Genomic DNA, 14,173 nt, shown 5'->3' on the forward strand with positions numbered 1-14,173 from the left:
TGTAATTCTGGTCGTAGCAGGGCAGGCAAGACCAATGAGCAATGACAGCTCCAGGTTGCTGCAAAGGCCACCAGTGTGCCCTTCACCATGCCTGTGGGCACAGCCCCGCTCTGCCCTTCCACACCACATCACCTCTGTGATGACCCACAAACGCTGGACAAATGGCTAGGCAGAGCCCCTTCTGCTCCCACCTCCCAGAGCATGCAGGACCCCACCAGACCAGTTCCACACACTCTTTCCTGTACCTCTTCTCTCCTCTCTGAAGTCTGTCTTCTGGCTTTGTCTAATGTCATCCCTGGTCCTGCCTTCCTCCTCTCGAATGTCCTGAAGCTCTCAGTATACAGGAGTCTTCTGACAGCTTCACCCAAGCTCCTGCCACCTGGTGCTCAGAGCTTAACACTGCCCTGTCATTGAATCACACACTGCTGAACCACCTTACCTCCAGCAAGTCTGTTCCTGTGCCCAGCTGGATGGTAAACTCCTACAGGGCAGGGAGAGGACCACACCTCAAACTCCTTCAACCCCACCCCACCCCACCCCCCACCAGTAAAAAAAAAAACAGCAAAAGCTCAGCCTCCCACTGGGTAAACCTATCCAAAGTAAACGCCTTTCAGACAGCCCATCAGTTAGAAAGGGCAGACAGCACTCTTCAGAGTCTCTGGAATACGTGGGCTAGAGGTAAGGTTTGATCACAGATGGTACCCAGTTCCTGGCATCAGATGGCTGCTCCCCCATGGCAGAGCCCACATCTCCCCAACTCCTGGGTCCTCAGCACCCAGCACTGGATCCTCAGGAAACATTCACTGAAGGGACAGATCATCTCCAGAATCCACGCTACATTGCGGTTTTCCTTTCTCCCGGAAGCCTCAACTCACAGGAAGGCAGAGGGAAGGCTTCGACTCTCAATGCCTGCCCAATGACAAGGAAAACTGAAGACTACTTTTCAAAATGAATTCGGTGACTTCCTACCAAGTTGAACAATTCTGTGGTGCAGATCACAAAATCAAGCTCACTGTAACCTTTTTCTAACCAACTCTTCCCTCAACTTCACTACTTCTGTCAATATGACTCTCCAATCACTAGGCCTGCAGCCTTTCCGTTATCTCTGATCAGTTCGGCCCTTTGGGGCCTCTGGAAAGCTATATGCCCAACAGCGTGGCTCCTTGCTCCTGGAAACCTCCCATCCTTTCCCTTCTAGTCGTGGGGCCCACACTCACAGGAGACCTCAACTGATTCCGAATCTTTATGGCATCGTTCCTAGCTCTAACCTCCTCCCCTTCACAGACCTTACACACTGCTGCTGCTCCTGCTGCTAAGTTGCTTCAGTCGTGTCCGACTCTGTGCAACCCCGTAGACGGCAGCCCACCAGGCTCCACCATCCCTGAGATTCTCCAGGCAAGAACACTGGAGTGGGTCGCCATTTCCTTCTCCAATGCATGAAAGTGAAAAGTGAGAGTGAAGTCGCTCAGTCGTGTCCCACTCTTAGCGACCCCCTGGACAGCAGCCCACCAGGCGCCTTCGTCCTTGGGATTTTCCAGGCAAGAGTACTGGAGTGGGGTGCCATTGCCTTCTCCAGACCTTACACACTGCCCTCAGCCTATTACTTATTAAGTGCTGTTTTCAGCTAGTCCAGCCTCTACTCAAATCATAACTTTTCACTTTTTAAACCAAGTCTTCTGTTCTGACTGACTCAGGCCCATACTCACTCTCACATGTCAGAAACCCTGACCAATCCTTCCGCCTCAGCGAGGATACTCTCTCGCTGAGTCTGTCCTTCCAGGAACTGGGCCTTCTCGGCCATCTCAAAATCTTGGCAGAAGTGTCAATTCTGCTTATCCACATCCTACCCACTGGCAGGGGCTCAGGGCCAGCTCAGCTTCTCACACAAGCTTTCCCCATCCTTCAGCCCACTGGCCACCTCCGCTCCACAGAGCTGTGTATAGCCTCACAGGCTGCCTTCCTGTTGACTCAAACACTCTCCCCCCACCCCACCCCCACCCCGCCCCCGCCAAAGTCAGAACAGCTGGTAAGGAAGACCAGCCGCTTCGTAGCCACGTGATCCTGCCCAGAGCACCAGACTTTCAGAATCTCACAGAACTGTTGCTATAACATATGAGAATTTACATGAAGGCGATTCATTCATCTCACATTCCGAAAAGACCATCCAGGTAGAGGATCTGGTTATCCTTCTAATACTGGCCAAGAGCAGTTATTTCCCATCATTCACAACCCTGAAGCTGCTGTCTCAGTACACATTAATTTAATGTAAGACAAGGGAGAAAGCACTTTGATTGGGGTACTTTTCCTCATATCCTCCATTTAGACACTAAGGAGCTTCTCTGATACCAATTTTGGGTGACTGCAGAAATGTGGGCGTGGAGGGGAGAGGAGACAGTTGTTCCAGGCAAATCTAGTGACAACGGCACCGGTCTTAGGAGTGAGGCTTGAACACTAAGCCACAGCCAGCAGTAGGGACTGACTGGGCACATTGCCAGTAAGCCATCAGTGGGCAGCAGGGAAAGGCGAACTGGGGAGTGGGACACGAGCAAGGTCCACGGTTCGGGGAGGCGGGGAGCACGTGGACAAAGCATGCTTCAGACCATCAAATCTGGCTACCTTCCTTCCCAACGTGCATATGCCCTTGACAACGGCGAGTACCGCCAGGGGCGCGCGGTAAAATCACTTCCAGCCAGAGACCAGGGCACCTCTGATAACGCCGGCCCAGCCCGCCCCGATCCCGCCGGCCCCGGACCTCACCAATGGAGATTTCTTGCGCGAAAGCCAGCGAGATGAGCAGGAGAGGCAGCCCCACAGCGATGCACGTGACCATCTTGTCCACGGCTAGCTCCAGCCGCAGCCCCTTAAACTTGGGTTCCGAGGGCTCCTTCAGCAGGAAGTCCGAGAAGACATACTCGGTGGCAAGGTGCGCAATGGCCATGGCTGCGGCGCGCCGGGCTGGGCCGGGCAGGTTCGCGAGGCAGGCCTGCGGACTGCCGGCGTGGGGAGGGCGGTGCGGCGCCTTCGCCCGTCACCAGCCCAGCCCGCGGGTTTCGCTTTCCCTTTGCCGGCTCCCCGGTGGCTCCCACATTCCGCCGGTCTTTGACCCGTGATGCGCCACAGCCATTTTCTCCCGGGGCCTGGCCTGGAGTGTCCCGGGGCTGCTCCGCGGACACGGCAGCCCGGGTCGCGCCCGCTCCTCCACCGCACGCCGGGACGCAGCCACCCCGGCAGATCCCCGGGCTCCGCGCCGCCGCCGCGCGCCCGAGGACGAGAGTCCGCGGCCAAACAAAGCACGAGCCGCGCCGCGAGGCCCCGGCTGCGGCTGCCGCCGCCCCGCGCGCTCTCGGCCCGCCCCGCGCGCTCTCGGCCCGCCCCGCGCGCTCTCGGCCCGCCCCGCGCGCTCTCGGCCCGCCCCGCGCGCTCTCGGCCCGCCCCGCGCGCTCTCGGCCCGCCCCGCGCGCTCTCGGCCCGCCCCGCGCGCTCTCGGCCCGCCCCGCGCGCTCTCCCGGAACCTCGGAGGAGAGCCAGCGCCGAGGGAGCGCGGTGTTTCCGGGAGTCGGGGGGCGCGGTGAGCGCGGCAGCGCCCGCAACCCTGGGAAAGGGGCGTACGGGCGAGCGGCACCTCGGCTAGTCCTCGCCCCCCTCCCACCCTCATCCCCTCCCCTTCCGGGCGCCGGGAAGTTTGAAGTCCCTTCCGGAAGTGGCCTGTCGCCCTGCAGACCGGACGGCCCCCTTACGCCTCACCCCCAGCATTTCTACATGGCGGGATCGGGTCAGAAGGTGGTGCAAAGGCCTCAGAGAGCAACGGGCGCCATAAAAGGCGAGCGAACGGGGTAGACCGAGCAAACGTGGAAGGAGGGGCGCTTAACTCTTTCAGGAGCACTGGGGGCCAGGGAGGTGCAGGCTCAGAGTGGTGAGCCTGCGCCTGACTCTGTCTCAGGGGTCTGTGCTTCGCCTCTCGCTTTGCCCGCGGGAGCCTCGGTCTGGGATGCTGAGAGACAGTCAAGAGACGCTGTGATCAGCAACACTTGGAGCTGGCAGGACCTTTGAACAGGAGGGCTCCTTGGGCCGGGGCTGCCGTCTCTGCTGTTTGTACACAGGCAGGTCCGTGCAGGCAAGCCTCTTCTGTGTGCGCTCACCTGCCCTGTGTACATCTCCACCCCGCCCTGCCCTGGGAGTCCTCGTCCCATGGCCTGCACGACCCTCCGCTTAGGGGACTCATGGGACCAGGACCGCCCAATGGCCAGGAACACAACCCGCATCTCTTCTTGGCCTGAACTCCAGTCTTCCCCGTCTTGCTCAAAGCAGTGCCATCCGACCATGCGCCCAAACCAGACACCTGGACTGCCTTGTGTAACAGCGCCGTCTCTCCCAGCTCCCTTAACCAATTTCCAAATTCGCTGGCTTCTCGCTCCTAAATATTGAACATCTAGTGATTTTCCTCCACCTGTGCTGCCATCCTCTCTCCTAACCACGTACAGGTAGGCCCTGCAGGCCGGGAAGCCCTTCTCCCCAGCAGCTGCCAAAGGAAGCTTGTAAAATCCCCAGTATTATCCTATCACTCCCCTTCTTAAAGTGTACCTTGTTTTTAGGATAAAATTCAAATTATTTTGCATGGCCACTGCCTGCCTTACCAGTTTCACTACTTTCCCTTCAGTTCTTCAACTTAGCCAGCTCTTGCCTCCTCCAGACCTTCACCTGTCCCAAAACACATCCACAGTAGCCTCTGCCTGGACTGTTCTGCTGGATGTCACTTCCCCTGGAGAGTCTTCCTTGCGAACACTAAACAGGATTAATTTTTGTTAATCCTTTGTTAAATATTCTTGTGATACCAGCTGCAGGCCTTGGGAACATTGCATGCCCCCTCTGTACCTCGTACTGCTTAGGATTGAGGTAAAGATCGAAAGAGTTAATACACATAAGGTGCCTAGGACATTGCCTGGCGACTGATGAATGCTGTGTACATGTTATCCATTCCTGTTCCCCTCTATTTTTCTTCTTAATGAAAATGACAATTCACTTCAGTTCACTTCAGTTCAGTCGCTCAGTTGTGCCCGACTCTGTGACACCATGAATTGCAGCACACCAGGCCTCCCTGTCCATCACCAACTCCCGGATTTCACCCAAACTCATGTCCATCAAGTCGGTGATGCCATCCAGCCATCTCATCCTCTGTCATCCCCTTCTCCTCCTGCCCCCAATCCCTCCCAGCATCAGAGACTTTTCCAATGAATCAACTCTTTGCATGAGGTGGCCAAAGTATTGGAGTTTCAGCATCAGTCCTTCCAGTGAACACCCAGGACTGATCTCCTTTAAGATGGACTGGTTGGATCTCCTTGCAGTCCAAGGGACTCTCAAGAGTCTTCTCCAACACCACAGTTCAAAAGCATCAATTCTTAGGCGCTCAGCTTTCTTCATAGTCCAAGTCTCACATCCATACATGACCACTGGAAAAACCATAGCCTTGACTAGACAGACCTTAGTCAGCAAAACAATGTCTCTGCTTTTGAATATACTATCTAGGTTGGTCATAAATTTTCTTCCAAGGAGTAAGCGTCTTTTAATTTCATGGCTGCAGCCACCATCTGCAGTGATTTTGGAGCCCAAAAAATGAAGTCTGACACTGTTTCCACTGTTTCCCCTTCTATTTCCCATGAAGTGATGGAACCAGATGCCATGATCTTAGTTTTCTGAATGCTGAGCTTTAAGCCAACTTTTTCACTCTCCTCTTTCACTTCCATCAAGAGGCTTCTCAGTTCCTCTTCACTTTCTGCCATAAGGGTGGTGTTATCTGCATATCTGAGGTTATTGATATTTCTCCTGGCAATCTTGATTCCAGCTTGTGCTTCTTCCAGCCCAGCATTTCTCATGATGTACTCTGCATATAAGTTAAATAAGCAGGGGGACAGTATACAGCCTTGACGTACTCCTTTTCGTATTTGGAACCAGTCTGCTGTTCCATGTCCAGTTTTAACTGTTGCTTTCTGACCTGCATGTAGGTTTCTCAAGAGGCAGGTCAGGTGGCCTGGTATTCCCATCTCTTTCAGAATTTTCCACAGTTTATTGTGATCCACACAGTCAAAGGCTTTGGCATAGTCAATAAAGCAGAAATAGATGTTTTTCTGGAACTCTTTTGGTTTTTTGATGATCCAGCAGATGTTAGCAATTTGATCTCTGGTTCCTCTGCCTTTTCTAAAACTAGCTTGAACATCTGGAAGTTCATGGTTCACGTATTGCTGAAGCCTGGCTTGGAGAATTTTGAACATTACTTTACTAGTGTGTAAGATGAGTGCAATTGTGCAATAATTTGAGCATCCTTTGGCATTGCCTTTCTTTGGGATTGGAATGAAAACTGACCTTTTCCAGTCCTGTGGTCACTGCTGAGTTTCCCAACTTTGCTGGCATATTGAGTGCAGCACTTTCACAGCATCATCTTTCAGGATTTGAAATAGCTCAACTGGAATTCCATCCCCTCCACTAGCTTTGTTCATAGTGATGCTTTCTAAGGCCCACTTAACTTCACATTCCAGGATGTCTGGCTCTAGGTGTGTGACCACACCATCGTGATTATCTGGGTCATGAAGATCTTTTTTGTACAGCTCTTCTGTGTATTCTTGCCACCTCTTCTTCATATCTTCTGCTCCAATTACAGTTCAACAAGTATGTGTTTAACTGTCCATTGATTTAGTGTTTGTCTCCCCCTTTATTGCTATAAGGTGCATTTAGGGATTAAATAACACATCCTCCTCTAAAGCCTCCCTTCCCCCTCTCCTCACTCCAGTGTCATTTGTTAGAAGGAAGCCAAAGCAGCTGTGGGCCCCATAGCTATGTTCCCAAAACTCTTGTTTTGTTTGTTAGAGACCCTTGACATTTGGATATGAAATCTTTTTTGACCAAAATAGTCAAAGTCAAGAGAGTTAAGCCCACTACACGGTCTGTTCTCTTTATATGTTCATTTATTTCTCTAAGTAATGTTTGCTGAGCGACTATTGTGTATCTGCACTGTGGTCTGTGCTGGGGTACAGCAGTGAGCAAAACAGGTCTGAGGTCCTTGTTTCCATGGAGCCTAGATTTCAAGGAGACAGACAAAAGTCAAACTAACAGGTAAGATGGAATGTCCCAGGATTAGGGCAACTAAAGAAAATAATGGAAATTGGAAATAACTTGGGAGGGGCCCACTTTGGAGAGGGCAGTCTGGGGAGCTTTCATCTGAACTAGGAAAGAGGATGAGGGTGCTGGAAAGAAAGAGCATTCCTGGCACAGAAAGCAGTGTGTGCAAAGGTCCTAAGGCAAGAAGGAACTAGCAGGGCACAGGAACTGATAAAAGCTGAAGCAGAGAGGAGTCAGAGGTAAAGCTGGAGATGTGGCCATCGTGGGCAGCCAAATCAGTCTGAGTTTTATAGATGAAAGTAAGGAGTTTGGATATTGTTAAAAGTGAAACCAAAAGACAGTAAAGGAAATTTACCAGGTTAAGTGATGTGATCAGATTTGGAGTAGCACTGTTGCAGCTGTGTGGACTGTGCTTAGAGGGACAGAAGCGTCAGGGACTGCCCCCATGATCTGCTCAAGCAGGGGTTGGAGTCTGCAGACCAGGAAGAAATACAGTTTGAATTTATTAGCATAAAGATGAATTTCAGATCCAGGAAGATGAGTGAAATAACCTATGGAGGGGGTATATAAACTACCGCTGACTGAGTGGCACACGTTTATCTTTCATCTCTTTGTCTGCACTGGGTCCTCATGGCAGCACAGCAGGCGTCTCTACTTGCATGTTTCAGGCTTAGTTACCCCTCAGCATGTAGGATCGTAGTTCCCCAGTCAGGGATCGAACCTGAATCCCCTGCACTGGAAGGCAGATTCTTAACCACCGGACCACCAGGGTTATTTATTTTTCAACAGTCCCACATTTATTTTTCAACAGTTCTGGAAATCTGAAGTTCAAAATCAGTTTCACTGCAATAAAAGTCCAGGTGCCAGCAGGCCTCTAGAGGCTCCTGGGGAGAATCCGGTCCTTTACCTTTTCCAGCCTTGAGAAAGCATTCCTGCATCTCCAAAGCCAGCAGCATAGCACCTTCCTTCATGTGTCCCATAGCTCCCTTGCCTTTTTTTATACAAACATCATGCTTGCATGCATACTCAGTCACTCTTTTGTGTCCAACTCTTCCCAACTCCATGGACTGTAGCCCATCAGGCTCCTCTGTCCATGGGATTTCCCAGGCAAGGATACTGGAGTGGGTTGCCACATTTCCTCTTTCAGGGGATCTTCCTGACCCCAGGGATCAAACCCATGTCTCTTGCATCAGCAGGCAGATTATTTACCACTGTACCACCTGGGAAGCCCCATAAGAACACTGTGGTTACATTTAGGGCCAATCTGGGTAATCCGATATAAACTTCCTATCTCAAGATTTGTAACAATCATAGCTGCAAAGTCTTTTTGCTGTACACAATAACATTCACAGGTTCAGAGAGTGGGACCTGGAATCTTTGGCTATACTATTCAGCCCACCCCAGAGGGCCGAACGAAGGAAAGGGCCCAGTTCAAGTCGGGAGGTCAGAGGGAGGAGAAGGAACTCTTAAGAGACTGAAAGGAAATAGCTGCTGTGGAAGAAGAAAGGTTGGCAGGCCATGTTATGGAGCCAGGGAACTAGAGGGTATGCAGAAGGACGGAGTTGCCAATTATTACTGAGAGGTTACGTAAGATAAAGACTGGGAAGAGGCCACAGAACGTGGAATCATTTCCATTATCATTATAGTCGTGATGGTTTTGATAACAGCAGACTGGGGTGCAGAGTTGGGCAGGGCCCTCTGGAAGGGAAACCTTTGGAAAGGGTGGAGGCATGCATCGGGTGAGGAGACAAGAGACAAGTGTGGACAGCACTTTCAGTTCTTCTATCAAGGGAACAGAGGATCTGTGTTGGAGCAGGTTATGGAGTTAAAGACAGTGACTTTTGTTTGCTGTCTGTTTTTAATGGAAGGTATTACTGATAACTTTGTGCAGGAGGGAAAACAGATGACTGAGGGAATTAAGTTCTTGAGAAAGCAAGAAGGGATGCAGTCTCCAGAGTCCAGGGAGAAACTGGCCCTGCCAGGAGCAGGCACACATCTTCTGTTGTAACAAGAGGAAAAGACATGTATAAATGTGATTAATTTTCTCAGCAGAGTGAGGCTGAACATGAAGAAGTGGGGTACCTCTGAGAAAACAATACTTGGTGAGAGATGTGTTATCTGTGGGCTTCCCAGGTGGTTCAATGGTACAGATTCTGCCTGTCAATGCAGGAGAAACGGGTTTAATCCCTGGGTTGGGAAGATCCCTTGCAGTAGGAAATGGCAATCCACTCCAGTATTTTTGCTTGAAATTCCATGGACAGAGGAGGCTGGGGCTACATTCCATGCGGTTGTAAAAGAGTCAGATACAACCTAACAACTAAACAACAACAACGTTATCTGTATACATATATTGTCACTTTGTTTCATTTCCTCTAACGAGTATAACTAGGATAGTTGCTAAATATCTAAAAAATAATTCTCCTTTAACTAACCGCCTGCTCCAGGTAAAAATTTTACCTATTACTAGATCTCAGGTAGGGCGTTGAAAAAAAAAAATGTAAATAGCTATCTTTATGATACATGAAACTTTATTAAAAAGAGAAATGGTATAATCAAACTAATTTGTGGTTTCATTTTCATTAAAAAAAACTAAGCTAAGAGAAAAGGAAAAGACTTACAACTAAATAATTTGTTTTCTAGGTCAGTTATAAATAAGGCATTTATCATGATTAATATTATGAAATTATATAGCCTACACATGTCTGAAAACTGTAAGCACATACTAAAAATCACATTATCAGTGGTTAGCAGTCTGGAATTCAGATCCTTGGGTATCATATTTGATATGACATTCAAGCAAACCATGAACAGAACTATTAGCATTTGCATCCTGTTTGTGTAAGACTATAGCTTCTATCAAATTACCCATTTCCCTTCACCAAGATGAAGATAAGACAGTATGAAAGATCCCTCCACCAGTATTTATTAGGTCCTACTTATTCACCTGGACAGCCCCGTAACACACTGCTAAGGCAGATGTACTAATAGCCCCCATCTCGCAGCAGCAGCCTGGGCTAAGGGCAATGTCTCAGTCTAGTAATAAACAATGTTACTTTTATCAGTCTTACAACTAGAGCTGAGGCATACATATAGAGAGCATGGATTGCCTCTTAATGGGTTGAGTTTAGTTGTTCAATATTTTATTTGGCATTTGAGACTTGAAAATTATAAATCTCAAAGTTGATTTATTGATTTAAAAATTTGCTACTGGGACTCTCTTTTATTAGCCTTTTCTTTCCTCTTCCCATCAAAGACTATGCCTTTCTCCTCCCAGCCAGTCAGCTGCATTGATGAATTCCTTCTGGTGTTTTTCACATGATGACACTGTCTTTATTTCACAAAGGAGGGAGCCTGGGAAAGATCCTCCTAACAGTGAAAAATCAGACTCAAGAGTCAAGGCCAGGCTTGCTTCCTGCAAAGTTTCCCTCCCACCAAGTTTTCCTCCCCTTGGAAGCTTCCACTAAACTCTCAGGGAGTGTCTTGACTCACAGTGGGAGAACCTAGCCTGCTATTTCATATGCCAGCCCTCCACATTCTGAAATACAATTTTTTTGATTTTTGAAAATACAAACATTGCCACAGAAACATATTGCAAAAAATGTATACATGAAGTGAGGTGTAAACATTCAACTCAATATAAACATTCAAGTATCTCTACAGGTTTCCATAAAAATAGTATTTTTTTAAAATCCATATAACTTTGCTTCTTGTAGCAAACAGTGCACAGGCTATTTATATTAAAAGGGAAAAGGCCAGGGGAGCTGGCTAAAGCCTCCAAAAAAGTCATTTGATCAAATTTTATCAGCAGATAGATACTGATTTAGACATTTTCAGGGACACCCCCAGAAAGTTATCTTTCCTGGAACCGCTAAAGGAAGCATCTTCCATAACAGAGATGAAAAATCAGTGCCATTCCAGTTAGATGTCTGAGGCAGTGTAACTCTTTCCCGAAACTGTCCATCTATAGAGACTTTGATAGTAAGGAAGCACTGTCTAATCTAATTATGAAAGATGGAAAACAAAGGTATGTTTCAGAGGGTCTTCGCACTTCGACGAGCTCGTTCAGAGAACAGACTGGGTCTGCTTTCTCAGTCACGCCCACTCCTCTATTTCTATTTTATACCTGAGGATTATTCACAGCCCCTTTAAAAATAAATAAAGAAAAGCACATTGCTTTGAACGTGTTCCAGAGGATCGGAGCCTGACCCGGGAAGCGGCGGCAGGGTCCTCGGGGAGCGGTTCCCTGTTCCGTCTCCCTGCCCAGGACGCGGGGGTCACAGGGCGTCGGTGGGGAGCGCGCAGGACTGGACCTCCTGGTACGCCGCCCGCGGCCTCGCGGAGCACAGCTTGAGCGAGAGGACCACCAAGAGGGCCAGAAGGAGGAGGCCGAGGACGAAGAGGATGACCAAGGCTGCTCGTGCTCCTCTGGGATCCAGACTCTGGCCCAAGAAATAGAGCTGCTCCTCGCCGGGTTCTGTGCAAAAGAAACGCGAGCCGTCAGGCCACTTTCCCTGCGGAGTGAATCCCGACCATTGACTACAGGGTCGGGGCGGGCATCGTTACCGTTAGAGGGCGCGGATCCGGATGCACCTCCGGAAGGAGACTTGGTGGAGTATGGAATCCTGTTGTCTGGACAAAGAAGACAATGTGATGGTTTATAAACAATAAAAGCACATTATTTTCACTACATGAGTTGCTTCAAGAGTTAAGTCATTTCACCAACGAAGACTTGATCCTATCAGTATCTGTAAGTCTTTGTTGGATAGTCACTGTGCCAATTTCGTGCCAGCATACATGCTGTTCTTACCCCATATCCACCCGTGGAACCTGGGTTCATGTCCCCCAACCTGTTAATCAGGCCCCCTGCTGCTGTCACTGAACCCTGTACCCTGCACTTTATCTTGGCATATATCATAGTCTACTACAGGTACATGTCTGTCTCTCTTACTTGACTCTAAGCTCCTTGGAGGCCCTCATGCTTCCTGTTTTCAAAGTCTGCACGAAGCCCGGTACTATCAGGGGGCATCACAGACAGAAAACAGTACCTATGTTTCGAAGGACTGTGTAGGTTGTCTCCATGCCAGCATGAATATGGTCAGACACATGACAATGTAACAACCACGTCCCTGGGTGATCTGCAAACAGTTCAATGGTTTGGAATGTCCCGGGAAAGAGGTCATGTACATCTTCTCTGTAAGATTTACCTATCTACAGGTAGAAGGAAATAATAAAGATAAGAGCAGAAATCAATTAAATGAAGAATAGAAACATAATTAAGATAAAGAAACCAAAAGCTGGTTCTTTGAACAAATCAGTAAAATTGATGAACTGTATGGAAACCAAACTGTGATGGTCCCCAGTGATCCCTGTCTCCTGATACTCAGTACCTTGGTAGTCCTCTCTCACACTACTGTCTGGCAGTTGATCCTTGAAGCCACCAGCATATGGCAGAAGCAAATGGCATTCTGCTTCCCTTTCTCTCTCTCCCACTGAATTGCTCACTCTAGGGAAGTCATGGTAAAGAACTGAAGCCTCTGGCGCATAGTCCGGTGAGTGAGCTTGGAAACGGATCCTCCAGCTGCTGTCAAACCTGATGACTGTAACTCCAGTTGACATCTTGATTGTACCCTCACAAGAGATCCTGAATCAGAATCAATGAACTAAACTCTTTCCAGCCTAACCCAGAGAGATTGTGAAATAATAAGAGTGTGTTGCTTTAGGGCACTACATCTTAGGGTGAATTTGTCATGCAGCAAAACTCTAGAAAAACTGACAGAGGGGAAAAAAAACACAGATTACAAATATCAGAGATGAAAGGGGGTCTATCACTAAGACTTTATAGACATTAAAAAGGATAGTAAAGGAATGTTATGAACAACTATCCATGAATTCTACAACTTTGGAGATTTACAGATGGCAGATGATAGAAAAGCATATGAACAGATACTCAATATCATTAGCCATTAGGAAAATGCAAATGAAAAACGATGAGATACCAATATATATATTGGGTTGGCCAAAAAGTTCATTCACATTTCATAAGCTAGTATTGAAAAATGTGAACAACTTTGTGGTCAACCCAATGCTTAAATGGATGGCTAAGAAAAAATAAGAATGAACGATAGCCAGTGTTCATGTGGATGTGGAAAAGTGGTACCCTGATACATATCTGGTAGGAGAAAAAAGTATATTGTCTCTCTGGAACACAGTTTGGAAGTTTTCGTGAAGTTAATCATATATGTACCACCTGGCCTGGTGGCTCAATGGTAAAGAATCCACCTGCCAATGCAGGAGACATGAGTTCGATCCCTGAGTCAGGAAGATCCCCTGAAGAAAGAAATGGCAATCCACTCAAGTATTCTTGCCTGGAGAATTCTGTGGACAGAGGAGTCTTGCAAGATACAGTCCACAGGGGTGCAAAAAGTGAAATACAACTTAGCAACTTAACAACAACAACTAGCAATCTACCCCCTAGGTATTTTCTCAAGGGAAAGGAAAAACTTATGTTCACATGAAAGCATGTTCACAAATGTTTATAATGACTTTATTTTTAATAACCCCAAACTGGAAACAACCCAAATGTCCCTCAACAGGGGAACAAATAAACAAACTGCAATACATTCATACAATGGAATACTGTTCAACAACGGGATGGAACAAACTGCTTATACAACGTGGTGAATGCACTTTAAATGACAATACAAAATGAAACAAGCCAGATTAATAATGCTATAGGCTGTATGATTTCATTTATAAGACACTTCAGAAAAGGCAAAACTATAGAGACAAAACAGATCAGTGGTTGCCAGGGGTTAAACATGGGAAAGGAGTTGACTCTAGAAGGTGCAAAGGGGACATTTTATGGGTTGATGGAGGTGTTCTATATCTTGATTAAGGTTGGTTACACCACTGTATGTGCTTATCACAACAGAAGTGTATACTAAACAGGGTGAGTTTTGTTGTTGTCATTTAGTCACTAAGTTATGTTCAACTCTTTGCAACCCATGGACTGTATGTAGCCAGCCAGACTCCTCTGTCCATGGGATCTCCCAGGCAAGAATAT

At 48.1% G+C, this 14,173-nt stretch overlaps 2 protein-coding genes across 3 annotated transcripts in view; both read right to left on the reverse strand.

Annotated features, from left to right (window-relative positions):
• The window catches only part of PANX1 (pannexin 1), a 64,167-nt gene extending 61,026 nt beyond the window's left edge, over positions 1-3,141 (reverse strand). For both annotated transcript variants that reach the window (XR_008201502.1, XM_052661675.1), the window contains exon 1: positions 2,758-3,141. Coding sequence is in view for 1 of the 2 variants with exons in the window: in XM_052661675.1 (XP_052517635.1) it covers positions 2,758-2,938 (181 nt within the window). In the remaining variant the exon portion in view is untranslated. The remainder of the gene's footprint in view (positions 1-2,757) is intronic.
• Positions 3,142-11,384: 8,243 nt separating this feature from the next.
• The window catches only part of HEPHL1 (hephaestin like 1), an 89,577-nt gene continuing 86,788 nt past the window's right edge, over positions 11,385-14,173 (reverse strand). The window contains exons 18-20 of the mRNA XM_052662105.1: positions 12,156-12,318; positions 11,674-11,739; positions 11,385-11,584 (exon numbers count right to left, since the gene is read on the reverse strand). Of these exons, the coding sequence (XP_052518065.1) occupies positions 11,385-11,584; positions 11,674-11,739; positions 12,156-12,318 (429 nt within the window). The remainder of the gene's footprint in view (positions 11,585-11,673; positions 11,740-12,155; positions 12,319-14,173) is intronic.

This window comes from Budorcas taxicolor, chromosome 25 (genome assembly GCF_023091745.1).
Source record: "Budorcas taxicolor isolate Tak-1 chromosome 25, Takin1.1, whole genome shotgun sequence".
Classification (NCBI taxonomy): domain Eukaryota; kingdom Metazoa; phylum Chordata; class Mammalia; order Artiodactyla; family Bovidae; genus Budorcas; species Budorcas taxicolor.